Genomic DNA, 17629 nt, shown 5'->3' on the forward strand with positions numbered 1-17629 from the left:
ACTTCATGGCTTTACTGAGCAGGGAAAGTCATGATAGTCATGCACACAGTCACGGTGGAAAGTGTAATTTTGTAGCTTCTTTGAACTGTGCAGTGAGGCTACTGGCAACCTGTACAGTTCAGACTGCAAAATTCTGTATAATATTCCATTTTTGCTCATTTTTATGCTTGTGCTTTGCCTGAAATTATTGCACACAATGACTATGCATAATAATTTCATAGGCACTTAGATCTTATTCTTGATCAGAACGGCAATTGTCCCAAATTTCGCAGGAGGCATTCAGTATCTTGCAAAGCCTTCTATAAGATAGTGGAAGGAGTGCTGCTGTGATAGATCATCCACAGGTTACAGAACAACAACAAAAAAAAGTGGTTTGGTCAAACTGAAGGCCTTAGCCTTCTGTTTCCCTTTCTGTGACTATTTTACAACGCACCCTAAAAGCAGCAGTATAAACGGCAACACAACTCCAACTATCTCTACATGGAAGCATTATCAAAGTTGATGCCACAAGTAAGGATGGGTGCGATCTCACCACGACGTTTTATCAAGGCCACGTGTGAGAAGAACAAAGCACGTTTAGGAAGTCACCTATTTTTCTCATCTACTTAGCAGTGTCGCAGCCAAAATGAAATTATATTTTACTTTGGTTAAAGGCATTAACCGTATTCAGATACTGCCATAGGTGTCTGGTTTCCAGAAGTATATTTATTCATAAGGATATTTGTTTTTTCCTTTAGCTAGGGAGGACAGAATGTCATCATTCCAGGCTAAAGGACTGAGAAATTGAAATTGTGTAGATTGATCTTCCTCTGATAGTCTGAAGGTCCTTTTCATTCTGTTGGGAGCCTACTTGTTTTAATCCGTTTTTATGATGGCTGTTTACCTGTGATTCATAGCCTCTCACTGTTGAGAAGTATTCCTTTTGCCACCTCTCTTCCTGTAATGTTTGTCAGGACCAGTAATGTCTGTACTCAGCCCAGTCAGCTCGTGATACTTCATGAAGGTGCTGGCTACTGCTGCAATGCACGGAAGCTGAAATTTGCACCATAATTGGTATAAAAATCTATCATATAGATCCAAAATGTAGATTTATAGGGGAAAGGAGGAATTTAGCAGGCCGAAAATCCCTCCTTTCGCCAGTGCACACTAGGACTAGGACTCATGAAGTATAACAACCATATGGCTGCACAGCTCTCCTGTCTCTACTGTGACCACAGGCAGACCTGATCACATCAGAAAACAATAGAAGTTTAATTATTCTATCATTTGCTGCTACTGTAGAGGAATGCAAACTGATCATATCAAAACAAGACATTTCTAATTGTAAACAGTCTTCCCTAGAGGTTCTAGTCCCTGCGGAACAGAACCAGGCTTGGACAGGCTTTTAAAGCTTCCACTCCAGTTTGCATGTATCCTGTTTCTTTCTCCCATGGCAGAAAGCCAGCTGGAGGAGCCTCTCTGCACTGCAGTGAAAAGCTGCAGCTCTGGAAAGCTATGATGTCAAAAATAAGCAGCAAGTATTAAGACTGAATCATCTGAAAACAGAAGGTATTTCTACCAGCTGGTATGAAAAAATTTGAAAATCTTTTATCTTCATGTTTCCTGTCCATAATCTGCAATCCTACTTTCAAGCTAGAATTTATTATACACTGGTATTTATCTGCAGGTTTATCTCTTTATTCACATATTTAGCTGTTTCAGTGCAGTCCCTTGAGACAAACTAAATACATGCAAGTTTAAACACACAAAAATAAATGAAACCCCTTTTCAGCCCTAATTCTCTGTGTTTACAACGTTTATTTCATAAAGATCATACCCAGTGGTATCACCACAATTTCAAGTGAGAAAGACCTCTCACATCACACCCTAATTAGTCTGTTTAGCGCTAGGGCACCCTCTGATTATGGCTCTCAATTTGAGAAAGCTCTACAAGCTAGTAACATCAGTAGTAGCCTGCAGAGAAAATTATTCTAGATTTTTCCCCCTCTCTGTGGTTGTTTTTCCCTGATTATCTTACCGTCAGAGCCTCATGACACTACAGATTTTCAGATTCATATACGCTTGCCAAAATGCTGACTGTCTGAACCTCCTCAGGTTTCAGCTGTGTCCTCGCTGCAGGCTTGGCAGGTCAAAACAAAACAAAGCAACGCAAGGAGACCAGCGCTCCCCCTCCCTCCCCCAAGAGAAGACGCTGCTTTCTCTGCCATCACACCTCCCCCCAGCTGCAACTCATCCCCATGGGAATCTTGCAGACTGCAGGCGGCAGAACCAGGCACCGTTTTAGGAAACACTGCAGATTATTATGGACTTAAATCTTGTTTTGCAATAGCTGTGTTGCTTTTTCTCTCAGCTGCATCAACACAGGACAGATCTCCATTTGTTTTTCAGGAGAGACCTGGATTTTTTCTATCCGAAACTATGCCCTAGTGGCTTTCCCTTGTTCAGCATTCAGAAGGCTGATGCTTTGAGCTTGCTCAGCTATTCCGGATGCTGCATTGAAGCGTTCTGAAGGTGTGGGTAGCTGGACGGTTAGTGGTACAGGCTTGTGGCTCGAATTCAGGCCCTGGCACCTTTTCTGCTTCTAGCTTCTCTGGTCACCCTGGATACTAAGAACTTCTGTTTGCACAGCAGTTGACAGCTCACAACAGTTTTATACTGGATACTAGCCAGGTTCAGAGATTTTTTCCTGTATCTCATATTTCTGGAATCTAGGAAGTATCAGCACTTACCACTGAAGACCATTACACTTATTTTTAATTCAACAGAGAAATGAACAGTCAGGAGGAGATGAACATCTAAATGTTCTGCTTACGACCGACCGATAGAGAAGAAAGACAAAACTTAAATGACGCCAAAACTCCAAATCTTGGCATCTTTCAGCACTGCCAGTTTCTGTGATTTTAAGGTGGATATTGCAATAACCTGATATCAGGCTTTTAAAAAAGTCTGTGGATTTCTACATTTAAGTAATTCTCCAGCAGTTTTGGTGTCAGAAAAAAAAATGCAAGACAGCCTGATGGTTCAAAACCAAGAAGGTAAACGACCCACTCCTCCAAATCACTATTTTAAAGCTCCAGAGCCTGGCTCACGGTTCTGAGCACCTGAGCTTGGCAGCCGTGCTGCCGTTTCTCCTCTGCCGAAAGGAGGGAGGGCAGCTCCCGCGGGGGACCCGAGAGCCCGGCTCTCCTCCCCGGCCTCGCTGGCCTAAGGCCGGCTGGAGGCCCCTGGCAGCCGGCTGTCCCATCAGCGACAGCGCCGTGCTCCGCGCCCGAGAGCGACTGGGCGCCCGCCCCGCCCCAGCCGGGAGAGCGCGGCGGCGGCTGCGAGCGGCGCCGCCCCTCAGGCCCCTCGGGCCCGGCGGCGCGGCGGCTCGGCGGGGGCGGGGCTGTCACGCAGAGGCCACGCCCCCCCGCCGCCCCTCCGCAGCGGCGCGGGACCACGTGCCGGCGCAGCCAATCGCGGAGGAGCCCAGGGCTCTTTAAGAGCCGTGCGCCAGTCGCCGCGCGCAGCAGTGGCGGCAGCCGGGGTTGCCATGGAGACGGCGGCCGGGCCGGTTGCCATGGAGACGGCAGCGCCCTGGCTGCCGGGCGGGCGGCGCGGCCGGGAGCCGCGGAGACACGCGCTGCTCGTGGTGATCGGGGAGATCGGGACGGAGCCGGAGCGGGGGGCGCTGCGGGGCGCCCTGGAGCGCGGTGAGGGGCGGCGCGGGGCGCCCGCTGCCGCGGCCCGGCGCGCGGAAGGAGGGCGTGAGGCGGCGGGTGCCGCAGCGTGCGCCGCGGGGCCGTGCGGGGCCGTGCGGGGCCGCGAGCCCGCCCGCGCGTGGCGCACTGTGCCGGGCGGCGGCCGCCGCAGGGCCTCGCCCTCCCGCGGAGGGGCGGCGGTGCGGCGCGGGGAGGCCGCGGCAGGGCGGTGTCTGCCCGGGTGCCTCCGAGGAGCGTGTGGCTGAGGGGGCTGGCGGCTCCTGCGCGGGCAGGCGGTGGGGCCCGGGGCGGTCTCGGGGGCTGGCGGAGGTGATCCCCGCTGGGTTAGGTAAGCGGTCGGAGGCGGGCAGCGCCCCGCGGAGCGGTCTGCAGGGCTGACGAGGGGGTGTTAGTGCTCCCTGGAGCGCCCGGAGTCTCCGCTCAGGGGAGGACGAGCCCCGTGGAAGACGGCATCAGTGTTACTTGTGGTTCTGTTCTTGCAGGCCGGCACGCCTGCAAACATCCAGGCCGTAAGTTGCTGTGTCTTTTCCCCCCCGAGATTCCTTTATTCCCACTAGTGGGATGCTGTTAACACTGGTTTTGAATGTCATCGCTTGAAGACATTTTATGGTTCAGCCCCCAGGTTTCCATCTTACCAGTAGGGCGGTTTGTCTGGTGAGACTGGTGCCTGCAGCGCTAAGGGGCAGCTGCAGACAGGCCTGCCCCTGTGTGAGGAGCTGCTGGGTGGCCTGGAGAGGCTGAGGGAGGGCAAAGCAGAACGGAGAAGTTCACTGCTTCAGGAATGACTGAGCAAGAAGTGACCGCCATCGCGTTTTGCTCTTTCGCTGTTGTCTGTGTTGTGGTAGTGCCCAGAGGCCTCCGTAAAGAGTCTCTCTGTGCAGATTAGATGTGTGTAGATTAGATGCAGTGTAGCCTAAAAGGGGGTGGAGGGAGAAAGCACGGCAGTTCTCACTTTCTGGCAATTTCTGATGTTTCCTAAGGAAAATTATAAAGCAGATTACACCAGCTGCAACAGGACCTTAAGGAAATTTCTGTCCTAGTAAGCAATTTACTACACCTCTGAGATATAAAATAACAGCCCTGCAACTGTGCATGCCCTTCTTAATTTTTCCCTGTTTCCAAGGTATACTGGTTTAAAAGATGGCAATGATAACAGCTGTAAGCATTGTCCAAATGGCCAATTTTGGGGAGATGCTTTTGTGACTGTGTTTGTTTCACAAAACATTTTAAGTTTCACATTTTCACATCATTTCACATTTTAAGAAAGAGATGTAAAATGTCAAATCTTGTCTGGTTTCTCCACTCCAGCATCTTCTCCATCCGTCTTTGCTGGTAGACCATTTAGCGGCTACTATGATAGTAGTGTTTCATTCCATTTTCAGTAGGGGTAGATCAGATTCAGGCCATCTGGCCACTGAAAGTTTCGCTTTGAAGGACTGCTGCTGTCTGCACAACAGTTTGCAACATGGATGTGGAAGTGCAGCAGCAAAAGCAAATTCCAGTTACTTGTCTGTCCAGAAGCTTACTGAAATCCGGTCAAGTGCAGGCACCTCTTTGTGTAAGAGCCACTCGAGCAGGAGTGTTGGTAAATTACTAACTAGTAGAAGCAGACTGCTGAGGGAGCTAGCTTCCTCCGTCACTGACCTGGAGTGTAACTTTCAGCAAGTCATACAGTTGGCTTCTCCACTGTGAAATGAGAGGATCAAATGATCTTGAAATAGACTAAGATGTCAAAGTTAAGATTATTATAACTATTAATAATCTTCAGATTCTTAGGAATACTAGGAACCTGAGGTCTTGATCAATGTACAGTCCATGTATTTTCCTAATGCTTGAGACAGCTATATTTTTAACTTGGGGAGTTCTAGAAATGTGAAATGGTACAAACGTTACATCTTCCACATCTTAAGGGTTAGCTTGCTGGAGAGGATTCACATGAGATTTGTGTAAGGGTAGAGCAGCCTGCTGAGTGGAGGATTTGATTTCCTCGGGAGAGAGAGAAGTATCAATAACAAGAAAATGTTTCTGTCCCTCAAAAAAGCATTTTTCTCTAGCTTCGTTAGCATAGTAAGGGGCTTACAGCTGTGATCCAAATCAGATGAACAAAGTTTGCAAACAAAGTTGGTGCAAAACGTTACATGCTGTACATCTGAGCTAGGCAGTATCGTCTTTTAAAGGACAAAAATGTTAGTCTTTGTTTCTGCGTCCTGTCTGCACAAAGACATACCAGGGAGAGATTATTGAAAAGTAACTCAATCTCTTGCCCTGGCTATTCCAGAAAGTGTCTTTTTCCAAGGTTCTTCCTATACTGCTTGGTTCAGGGGAATGGAATAGTGAGTATAGGATTTTGTGGGAAGCTGCTTGTTCCCATGTTCAGTGCTGCTTAGGCGGTAGCATCGTGTATTTGTGGAGACTTGAACAAAACTTATTCTGAAATGCTGTCTAACAAATATTAATCTTTCTGTTCCAGTGTGACTTTCTGCAGTTTTAGAACAATATTGGGAAGAGCAGATCTGATATTAAATGAAATGTCAAATCTTATAAGCCTATTATCTCAGCAGAGAATAAAAAGTTTACAAGGGCATAAGGAAAAAGATTAGAAACTGAAAAGTCACATGGTACCTGACCCAAGCTGTGCATGTGTGAAGAAAGTGAGCCTTCAGAAACCTTCATACGGTATAGTCTGCACTTCTGAATGAGGAGGTTGCAGAGGATAACTGGCAAGGACAATGTTCTGGGTCCTGTGCTGTCAGATGAACAAGTAAATTGTGGGAAGAGATTAGGAGTGACTTCACACTACATGGGGGGGGGGGGAAGCTGAATAAATTGTTGTAAGTAGGATAATGAGATGAGAACTTTGTTCCTCCCTTTCCTAGCTCAGAAAGAGGATCTCTCCTTTCTGCATCCTAGAAGATGTAGCAGTACCTCATAGTGTCTGTTGCTGCAGTAGGACACCATGACTCTGACACAGCAGCTAGCATCAGCAGGATGTGCCCTGCAGAGTGCCACTTTGTTCCCCTCCAGGTTTGAATGCTAATCAGCACTGCATTAAGAAGCACTTACATTGAACACTTTTGTACAAGACATTGTGCTTTCCAAAGGTATTTCATAGAAAACTCATTTTGCCTATCTTTCTCCTCTCTCTCCTTTGTCACATGATTTATTTGTTCCTATCCCATGCCCAAACTGGAAGGCACAGATATTCTGTGACATTGAAGTTGGTGGTAAGTTTTTCTGATATTCAGTGTTCACTGTTTTTATACACTCTGCAGTGCAAACTGTCATGTAATAGGTAAGCTATATTACTCTGTGGTGTCTTTTGTGACCAGAGACAAACTAAGAACAAAGTTACCTTGAGCTGCTCTGGATTCTGCAGGCCTTCAGACTACTGAACTGTGTGATGAGTCGGTTACTAACTCCTCCCTTACGGGTAGAGAACTGGCGCTTGTATCCTAGAAGATACCATTTCCCACCGCTTGCCAGCAGTAACTATTGCACTACATTGAGTTACTGTGCTGGAGAACTGGAAATGCAGTAGCTGGGAATGGTATCTCCATGAAAAGACAACATACTTTACTTGGAAAGAAGGCAGGTGTAAAGTTTTATTGGTTGTGCATCTGATATTTTATGCAAGAGAGAAAATGTCCTTGCCAAGAGTTCTCCTACCATCTTCTGGAGACACTGTTAACAAACACAGGAGTTTAAATTCTTGTTTCAGCTGACTCTTAGAACTCTGGCACTGGCCTTCAACAGCTGTACTATTGCAGGCAGCAGCATGAGAGGCCAGAGTAGTAATTCGTGCTGATATTCTGTTTTCCTTGGTAGTACCAAGGTAGCTCCTTGCAGGGATATGAAGATCAGTGATATGTAGTGTTCTGTGTCATCCAGAATATGCAACTGCTCACACTGAGGTCTGAAGGTGACTTGCATGGCATGGTGCCACTTGCTCTGGGAGCAGACACTGCTTCCTGCTGTGATATGAAGGCGATTAGCTTGCAAAGATTATGTAGATTAAAGAGCAAACTCAGAGGGTCTCAGGGGGATCAGGGTCTTTGAAGGAGTGATTAGGTAGAGGGAGTTGGGGGTGGGGTGGGCTTTTGTGACTTGGAGGAGGCACAGGCTGTAAGAGCATAGAAGCTGGTGTGTCTGAGCTGATTAGTACTCTGACCATCCAGTAGCCCATCTCTACCAGTGGCCAGTCCTGGATACTGCAGAAGTTGTAGAACTACCATAATGTGTTTGCTTGCTTAGGCAGACGTGTAATTTATTTAGCCATCATTCCTTGTAGTTTGTTAGTATCACTTAGGTGAAGCTTTACTTGAATGAAGATTTGCTTATTGAGCAAGAGAGGGATGTTTTATGACAGGTATTTTACGGCCCTCAGCTTCGGAAGAATTTCTCAGTCCTAAACATGCTCTTTGGGATCCGCAGGGATCAGTGATGCTCTCTTTCTGTTGATTCCACCATCTCCACTTCTGGTTCTGGAGTAAATGTAATAACGGCTCACTGTTCTCTCTTTTTGGGCAGGAATTCGTTCCTGGAATATTAACCTTCTGTCCTGTGACCTGAATGAGCAACTCCGACTCTTTGTAACCCGGCACCTGGCTCAGTTTTCTTCAGAAGTCAAAGGTCAGTTTTTTTAGTTTATCACCATTCATTTTTAACTTTCCTGGATTTGAAAAGATACAGAACAAAGACGATTCCAATTTAGAAGACCAGATTCAGTTAGTGAGTTGTCTGCCCAGGATTCTGCAGAAAAGAACACTACTGGAGAAAGCAATCTTAAGGGTCTGCTGAATCGAAGCAATTTAGCTTAAAATAATAGATATCACTACTGTGAATGGACTGAATAGAAACATGTGCTGTTTAAAAGTCTGTTAACCTAGTAAGTTAGAATATGTCTGTCTGTCTGTCTTCTATACTTCATTCAGATAGCACAATATAGTTTTACTTAAGCCATTTATTATCAGTCTCTTTCTTCCTTTGGGGTTTTAGAATGCACTTCTGTGTGCATGAAGCATGTGGAGCGTGTTATTTAAGACTAATGAAATGACTTTCAGAATCACTTTTTTTGAAGGCCTAACTCCTTTTTCTAAGAGGAAGATGAGTAGGAGCATTATAAAAATGTTGTTAACATGTAGAAAACATGCTTGCCTAGCTTGTAAAAGGCTTGAACTCTAGTTAGGCTGCTATGTTTGAATAACATATGTTAAAGTTTCTATAGTAAGCACAGATGACACTACTGCAAAATCTTTTTATGTAAGAACAGCTTATGGCTCACTGTACCTCTTAAAGACTCCTGTAGAAGCATGTGAATATATTTTCCAGTTGGGAAAGCTGTTTTTCTAATGAATCTGTGAAAGAAGATACTTGGACTCTTCTGCAATCTGCTACCGACTTAAATTTCCTGTGACTTTCTCTTTACCATGGGGATAGAAAGTCTTCCTCCTTGCAAATCAGTGCATATATATTGACATATGGGATTAAAATACTGTCTATTAGACATACTAGCTGAGGGACTAAGCAGAGGATCTGTCTGAATTTGAAGCAATTATGACAGAGGCTGTGGTACAAACAGACTGAGCACTAAGTCGCCAAGAGTATATCACGTTCACCCAAGATTTCTTAGAACTTTGGGTGAAATATCTTGATTAATAATAGCAACATGAATCCTCTCACTTAAAACTTCCTTGGTTCTTGAAGAGCAATGGGTGATAAATGTGATGTCAGACCTTAAAAGAAGGTTCTAGCAGCGATCCAGGAAATTGCGGGCCTGTAAACAAAGTGTCAACTCTACTGGGCAAATGAGTAGAAATTATAATGAACAGAATTAGTGGACAGCTGCAGAAATAATCTACCTGAGAAGAGTCACCATTGGTGCTGCAAAGTGAAGCCCTGCTTTTCAAATGTCTTGAAGCTCTCTGAAGGAGTTAGCAAACATGTAGATAAGAGTGATTTAGTCTACTTGTCAAAAATATTTTGGAAATCTGAGTCCTTCACGAAGGCTGTTTAAGGAGGCCAATTAGCCATGGAATCAGAGGCCAGACTGGTATGTGTAAGTAACTGAATGAAAGATGGATAAACTGGGGGTTTGGTCTAAATAGCAGCTCCCTCAATGGAGAGTGATTGCCAGTTGAATTCCACAAGAGAGATGAGCAGTGAGGTAAGTCTGCTGATAATGCCAAGTCATTCAGGATAGTAATGATGACTCCTGACTAAAGAATTTAAGCTACATAAGGTAATGCACATATGCAAAAAGAGACCAGTCCTAGCTTCAAATATAAAATGGTGAATTCTGAGCTGACCCTTACCACTGAGGAATGAAACCCTGTGGTTATGATACAGTTTATGGAAACATCAGTTCAGTGCTTGGCAGCAATTGAAACAGGTCAGATGTTGGGAATTATCAGGTGAGGAATAGAGACCAAAACAAAGAGCATTATGCCACTGTATAATGGTTCCCACATCTTGAATACTGTGCAGTTCTTGTCTCCTCATCTCAAAAGAATATAGTAGGACTGAAGTAAAGTATGGAGGGGTAACAAGGATGGTCAGAGGTCTGGAATAGCTTTCATTCAAGAAATGATCGAGTAAGCTGAGACTCCACTTTAGACAAGAAATGACTAAGATGATGAACAGGAAGTAGGAGACTTTAAATGAAACTAATAGAAGCCAGTTCAAAAGAAAAGGTGATTGCATGTGAAACAGGTAGTAGACCCATAGAACTTATCTCCACAATACCCTTTAGCAAGAAGCTTGTATGGTTCAAAAATAAGATTGGGTAAATATCTGAAAGAGTTCCATGGGGGTTTTCTAAATAGACAAGCTAAAACAGGCCCAAGGAATATTTTGAATGAAATAGTTGGCTGGGAAAGCATTAGAGGGAAGTATTTCATGTTTGCTTTCTTGACTTTTCCCTGGGTATGTATCTATGCTCAGTGTAGGAGGCAGGATATTGGACAAAGGAGACCCCTGAGCTGAACATGTTTGGCTGTTTGTAAAGCCAGGGGAGAAATTATATGGCTAAACACATATATATGAGGAATTACAAAGACTCCTAGTCTGAGGAGTCTAACTTACACTTAATGCAAAGGAAATGAGCAGCTTAACTGTATGCTCAACTAAGGCATGGCGGCAAGGAGCAAAATACGGTCTTAAATCAGGGATGGAGCAAAGTCCAGTCATCCAAAAAAAGTTTTTGCTAGAGAGCTGTGGAAAGGAAGATTTACAACCTGACTAAAGTTTGGGGTGGAAGGTTTGCATTTGTGACTCATGGAGCACTTATGATCTGACTAGGATTGGGTATCAGAAATTAGAGGAATCTAGAGGAAGGAGCTTGGACAATTACTCCCACCTAAAAATAGATGTCCTAATGATAGCTCTCTCTTCCTGCCAGTGCATGCTTTGTGTTCCTGCTCAGGTGAAAACTATACCAAATAACTCAACTTCTGAAATGTTGGCCCTCAGCTGTCACGTACCTGATCCTAACACACAATCAGCTGTGCAAGGTGATGACAGGTGATATCAAGGTAATGTTTCTCTAGAAATGAAGGCATAGATAGAAATTGGGAGTGTCTGGTGATTCAGATGAGGCTGAATGGCTGCTGCCCAGGCAGTCTGTATAGAATCATGCCTATGGATTACTTCAATACTTCTGTTTCAGGTCCCCATTGCAAGGAGGATCGTGTTGGCCCTTTAAAAAGAAGGGAGAGTATGATCCTGCAGCTCCTTAGAATTGGAAGTCTTGGGACGCCTGGCCCAGGTCATCCAAGGGAAGCTGCCACCTTCTGACTTCAGGTTTTGTGCAGCTTTGCCCTCATCCCTTCAGAATATCAAGGATTCCCAGTTTTCTGACATGAGATCACTTAAGAGCATTACATTCTGGAAATGTTATAGCCAGATGGTAGAAACCAGCATGTCTTTCCCAAACATCATTAGACCAGAGCAATGGTAGCAGACCACAAAGTTAACTAACTATTCCCAGCAACATTAGTCTGGCTTGTATGAATGAGACTTTAATGTCCCCTCTAACTTCACTAAAGTCTATTACAGAACACTGGATACATACTTCAAACCATAAAATCTTGGATGAGGCAGAACAGCCTCAGAATAGAAGCAAACAGCACAAATGAAGGATATCTCTTCACCTACACATCCTTAGACATTGGGCCTCTACAGTGTGCTGTTACATTCATTTATTTCTGATTAGTTAATTTCTGTAGCTAATAATACATGAGTTGCCATCTTTTGGCGCATTCAACAGGAACAGACTTATGGTCTTGGTCTAAATGTGACCTTATCTCACCTCTAAAAGGAACATCAGATACAAATGTTATTCTCGCTAGCCATTCACAACCATTTCTGACCTGAGAAACAAAGCTGCTTTGTGGTAAAAATTCATTTTTTTTTTCTAGTGAAGCTTGGAAAAGAGTATTTGAGCTAACTGTTCATTTTAAGCATGACAGCAATCATACCTTACTTAAGTTGTCCTGTACTACTGTAACTGGTTAGGCAGTAACATGTTAAATGCCCAGTTTTCTACAAGAGGATTTAAACTCTGGAACCCCTAACCAAGTGACACAAACTGTTACATTATACTACTGCAGCCAGCTATCAAGCGTTTTCTATTTTGTCTGTCATGGTAGTTGAATACTGCTATGAGCAGAGGTAACCAGTCCAAACATCGAAGCTAAGGTCTGATTTATTCTGCATTTAAGAAAAACAAAACAAAACTGCCAAATCTGAAAGGAATTCAATGGAGAGGAAAAATATCTGACCCAAACAGATCATTAGAGCCTGTTAAAGGAGTGTGTTTTCTTGAGGTATCATGTGGATCTGGAAGCTCTAATATGCATGTGGAAGAGACCATTAGAGAAAATATTCTCGTGCAACAATAGAATGGGTTGTGTATGGCAGTTTTTTTAGAAAGAACAATGTGAAAACTGTTGCTAAGTTAAGAAGAAACTCAAACTGAGTTGATGACCTCCCTTTCTATTGAAATCTTCCTTGATTGGCATATCCATAATTGGATAATCAAACCCCACTGATTGGTGAAAGTATAAAGCTTACAATATTGTCTTGCTTACAGTTTTTTCCTTCTGATCCAGTCTTTATTTGGGATAATGGTGATGTGTGCATTTGTCACCTCCAGGTTAAAGTTCTGCATCCTGTTATATTGAGGCTTGGAAACAAGAAACAATAAAGCTTCAGCTTGTGTGGGAGATAGTGGCCATCCCAGCGACAGTCCAGTGTTACCCCGGTGGGGCCTCCGGCTCCCCAAACACTCCTTTGTTCCTTGTTCTAGCTTTCAAACTCTTCATGAGTCAGCCTATAGCTACTCTGTAAATACCTCTGTTACGGCTATGGCTTAGAGGTGCCGTAAAAGAACAGGACCCAAAAGATGACCTAATCTTACAATGTCTCCATTTGTGTATGGCAGGACAGTTCTATCTCTGGGCCAACATAACTAAAAGCAAAGCATTATTTTAATTCAAGCTGAATTAGACTAATGTCTGGCATCCTTAAAGCATGACATTACCTCTTTGAAGGTTTTCCCTCATAACTGAAGATCTTAAAAATAATAAGTGCTACCTATATTCTCCCCAGAACCGACTCCTACAAGGCCTGAAGGTTTTATGGACACTGCTGTGGGCTTCCTCGCACAGTTCTAATTCAGTGGAAAGTACTGAGATACTAGTGATGCGGTCTGAAGAACCGTAGGTTCTTGCTCTTCTGCTACTCATACACTGTGATCTTATGGACAAACAGCTTCTTATTGCTGACATTTCATTTGTAAAATGTTGTCTAGGCTATCATTAATCTCTTGTTAAAAGTGCTGTGGTATCATAGGACATGAAAAAAATCTTGCTTTATAGCACTAGAGTGTAGAGATACCGTCCTGTTTCCCCAGCAGTGCTCAGCATTAGACAGGCATGTAGTACAGTAAAATGTATTCAGTATTTGCTTTGAAAAGAGCACGCATAGGGATAGGATACTGGTAATGTGAACTGCGGTCTGTTCATATACTTACTTCACTGAAATATGTGCTGATCAGTAGCAGTAATTTTATCTCATCTGTATAGAAATGCAGATTAATAGGTACAATTATGCTTTTAATTTGACAGATATTAGTTGTCTCAACTAAGCAACAGAACAATGGTACGTCTCTTTAGTAGAACAGTTTGTGATCTGTAAGTAGGGTTTCTATCTTCCTAGAGAGCAAAATAGGAAACTGATATCTTATTTTCCTTTCTAGTATAATAGTTCTGGTGCTGCACTGCAGACTTTAAGCAGCCATAGTCATCTGCAGGATCTAGTAGAGCTGAAAATGTATTTCATGTTCATGCTATCCTGGCTTTTCCTTGATGTAAAAATTTCATGTGTTGCTATGTATTAACCAGAGCACAGTGGAGAAAGAGTTCTAGAGCTGGCTCAATCAAATCGTTGCTCAAGATTCTGGCGCTGCTATACTTCGGTACCATTATAGAGAGAAAGTGACAGAGTTTAGGCACCAAAGGAATGCGCTTCATATTCTAAAACAATTCTCAGCATTTCCTAGAGGGACTCATCTGCAAACCATCCCTGATAGGCCTGTTATGTCTCTGTCCCTCTTATCTGTTCAGTAGAAAAGTTTTCTGTTAACTGGGATAAAGTCCAGTTCTAGTTTATCCTACAGAAAAATTTTGATACAGGGTATATTGAAGCATAATCTCTATATGTGATTTCCTGAAGTGCTGCAATTCAAGTTAAGGTCTTGTTTATGCCAGTGTGGCTCTCGCAATGTAAGGCAATTCCCGGATGTTTTTGCCTCCTCATAAGTGATATTCCAAAGAAATAAGCTGGTTTTTAAATCAAATTTAATAAACTAATCTGAGGGAAGCTGCTTTTCTCCAATAAGCTGTAAAATAGTTCCTGGCATAGATTCTTAATCGTGTTTACCAATAGCACTATTGTAGGTGTGATGAGTTGTAACTTAGGCAAAATCTATAGGAAGTGGTAATAGCTCCCATTCAGTGGGAGCAAGGCAGGCCAGTTCTGAGACACTTTGTCTAAAAAAAGTTGTCTTTCTGCCTTAAGTTACACCTTTTACTTATGCATAGGTCCCCTAAATAGACAGGCCTCTAGTCCCCTTAGCAAGTCTGCCATTGTGTTTGAGTCTGTCCTCTGGGTCAGGTGAACAATTATGTTCTTATGTTTCAGGATTGTGTCGGTGTGGCTATTTGGACAAGTCTCTGAAAATCTGTTCGTTATCTGAAAGTCTGTGCAGGCAGTTTGTAACAAAAGTAATATCTTTGGTAGTTCAGTAGATTTAGAAGCATTCTGTTTGTGAAGGACCAGGGAGAGAAGAGAGTGGTGCATGGCTTTTTCCCAAGAATAAACAGTGTAACTTACAGCTCTTGCAGTTTGTCTGCTAGCAGTGGGTAATACTACTTAAATCTCTTACAATACAGTGTGGTGTGGTGTGTGTTTTTTTGTTTTTTTTGTTTTTTGTTTTTTTTTTTTTTTGTCATTGTGGTATCACTAAGTATCATGACCCTATTCAACAAGATCTCGGAGACAAAGGGGAGTCTATCCTAGTGCAGATTCTTCTCAGCTCATCTGATTTCACTGAGGGAGTTTAAATTGTCCCTAGAGGCTTCATCTCACATTGGAGGCTTAAAGTTTAATGTGGTCCTGGATGTGGTACCACTCTTCCCTGGAGCCCCCTTCCATTAACATGCATCTGCAGAATTTCTTGTGGGACTACACATTCCTACTGACTCTGCACAGCATCTTTGCTTTAGTCCTTTTTGAAAAAGGAGAAATGCAGCTGGCCCTCGTCTCCTCCTGCTTCTTCCTCCTGGTGTGCTGAAGCAGTCAGCAGCATAGATGTGAGATATTCTGGCCTAGTTATCCAGGGAATGTGGGTTGTTCTCTGCAGCAGGTCAGTTACTACAGGTGGCTACTTGGTTTGTGGCAAGTGTATACAGCTGGCACATGTGACACTACTAAGAGTGGCACTGTTAGAGTCCCCTAGCAGCACTTAAGGCAAGAACAGCCAGGCAGATCCTGACAGAGTAAGTATCCTAAAGGCTACCTGAGTCCAGAGAGCAAATCTGCCTCAATGTGGACACTTGCATGCTCCAGTTGAGTGATTCGGTAAGTATGGATCCGCATGGAATGCAGCAAAATGATCCCTCAGAGGGGGTCTTTCTATGGACTCAGTAATATTGATGCAAAAGGAGTAAGTAATGTGGGCATACATAAAACTGGAAAGTTTTAAACAGTAGGTGCTGTTCAGCTAGAGAACAGAATGGCTGCAACCGTGTGTTTCCTCTTCCTCTCCGTAGGTTGGTGTTAGTCCTGCTCTGAGCCAGAGGTTGGACCAGAGATCTCCTGAAGTCTCTTCCAATTAATGATTTTAATGAGTGGAATTAATGAGTTTTTATGATTCTATGCTATTTGAAAGATTTGTTTGTGAGGGACATGCAGTTCCACACTAGTATGCTTAGCAATGTCTCAGGAGGATAAAACTCTTCTCAGAAGTATGTGCATTAATCTTGGGACCTCATTCCCTTCAAAGTTGATGTTTTCACTTTGTGCTTGGGATAAGTCAGCAGGAGCACAGCAGTTACTGTAAAGTTAGAGTAGTTCATTGACCTTTTATTTAATACAAAAGGCTTCTTACTCTACAGACTCTTTAACAACCAGCAAAAGTTTGACACCACTGCCAAAAAACAGTCTCTCAGGTGAAGGAAGGTAATGCAACACAAATAAGTAAAACAGTCTATATAACAGAATGCTCCAGGACTCCAATCTGCAATTTCTCAGTCAGGGTTACAGTAATCACTTCTAAACTGCATTTGTTTTATGTTAACACATAGTGTTTGCAGCTGAGATCAAAATGCAACTGCAACATTTTGTGGGAACAGAGAGGACACAGTTGTTGCTCTAACAAGTTCTTAGTCTGTTTCTAGATGATATGGAACAAATGAGTCTCAAATGTGGTACAAATGAGAGGAGGAAAACTGAGGGCAGAGCTGATAATATTGAGGTGGTTGTACAGATGATACCTGACAGCACCAATGAAAGCTGACTTACAATACTTTTAACTGCTGGCTCTTGGTGTCACAAACAACATGACTCTTGCTCTAGGGGTGATCCCACAGCGTAGTTTATAGGGATTATATACAGTTTACGGATGGGAAACCATAGTGACAGCAAGAAATCGAGCATGGATGTGATGAAGATGACCTGACCAAAAGGAAAAGTAGTAGTCCTAGGTGACAGTAGGAGAACGGAGAGAACAAGGTAGAAATAATTATGGAGGACTTTGTGTGGCAAAAACTTTGTACGTGGCATGGAAAAGCCGGGAGCTAGTAAATGCTTATGACAAGTAAACAGAAGTGTGAAACCAATTCAAGGTGAAATACTGAAGGCTTGTGTGGTCTTTCATGGTGAAGGTACCTCCAGATGCATTTTTGCACTGTCGCCAACTGCCATTGTCTGCCACAGTACTTTGAGATGATGTACACAGCCTCCTCATGTTGGGTGTTAATAGATCTCCCAGGCAGAGAGGGTCTGTCTCTTTCCAATAGAAGTTGAGATGGGGCAAGATAGAAATGCTCAGAATAGCTGTTTCTCAGTGCAAGAGAAATCTGCTTTCTGATATAGGTTCAGTTTTGATGTTCAGAGAAAACAACTCCTTGTTCTTCTGAAAACATAGTTCTGCTTTCCATAGGAATATTAGCAGCTCCTTCCAGCCAGAGGAACTGAAGGGCTTTAAATAGCTCAATAGCTATTCCAATGATCTCTTACCTCTCAGACTGTATTTTGTGAGGTAATCTTCAGAAAACTTTTTTCAAAATAACTTTAATTATATAATTGAAAATCAAGCAACTAAGAACAACTTTCAAGTTGAATTTGCTTGAACAAATGCTTGAAATAAT

At 43.4% G+C, this 17629-nt stretch overlaps 1 protein-coding gene across 1 annotated transcript in view; it reads left to right on the forward strand.

Annotated features, from left to right (window-relative positions):
* The first annotated feature begins 3471 nt into the window (after positions 1-3471).
* Positions 3472-17629, forward strand: part of MAP1A (microtubule associated protein 1A) — a 72743-nt gene continuing 58585 nt past the window's right edge. Inside the window, exons 1-2 of the mRNA XM_026115563.2 lie at positions 3472-3692; positions 8229-8330. Of these exons, the coding sequence (XP_025971348.2) occupies positions 3533-3692; positions 8229-8330 (262 nt within the window). The 5' untranslated portion in view covers positions 3472-3532. The remainder of the gene's footprint in view (positions 3693-8228; positions 8331-17629) is intronic.

This window comes from Dromaius novaehollandiae, chromosome 10, assembly GCF_036370855.1.
Source record: "Dromaius novaehollandiae isolate bDroNov1 chromosome 10, bDroNov1.hap1, whole genome shotgun sequence".
Taxonomy (NCBI): Eukaryota; Metazoa; Chordata; class Aves; order Casuariiformes; family Dromaiidae; genus Dromaius; species Dromaius novaehollandiae.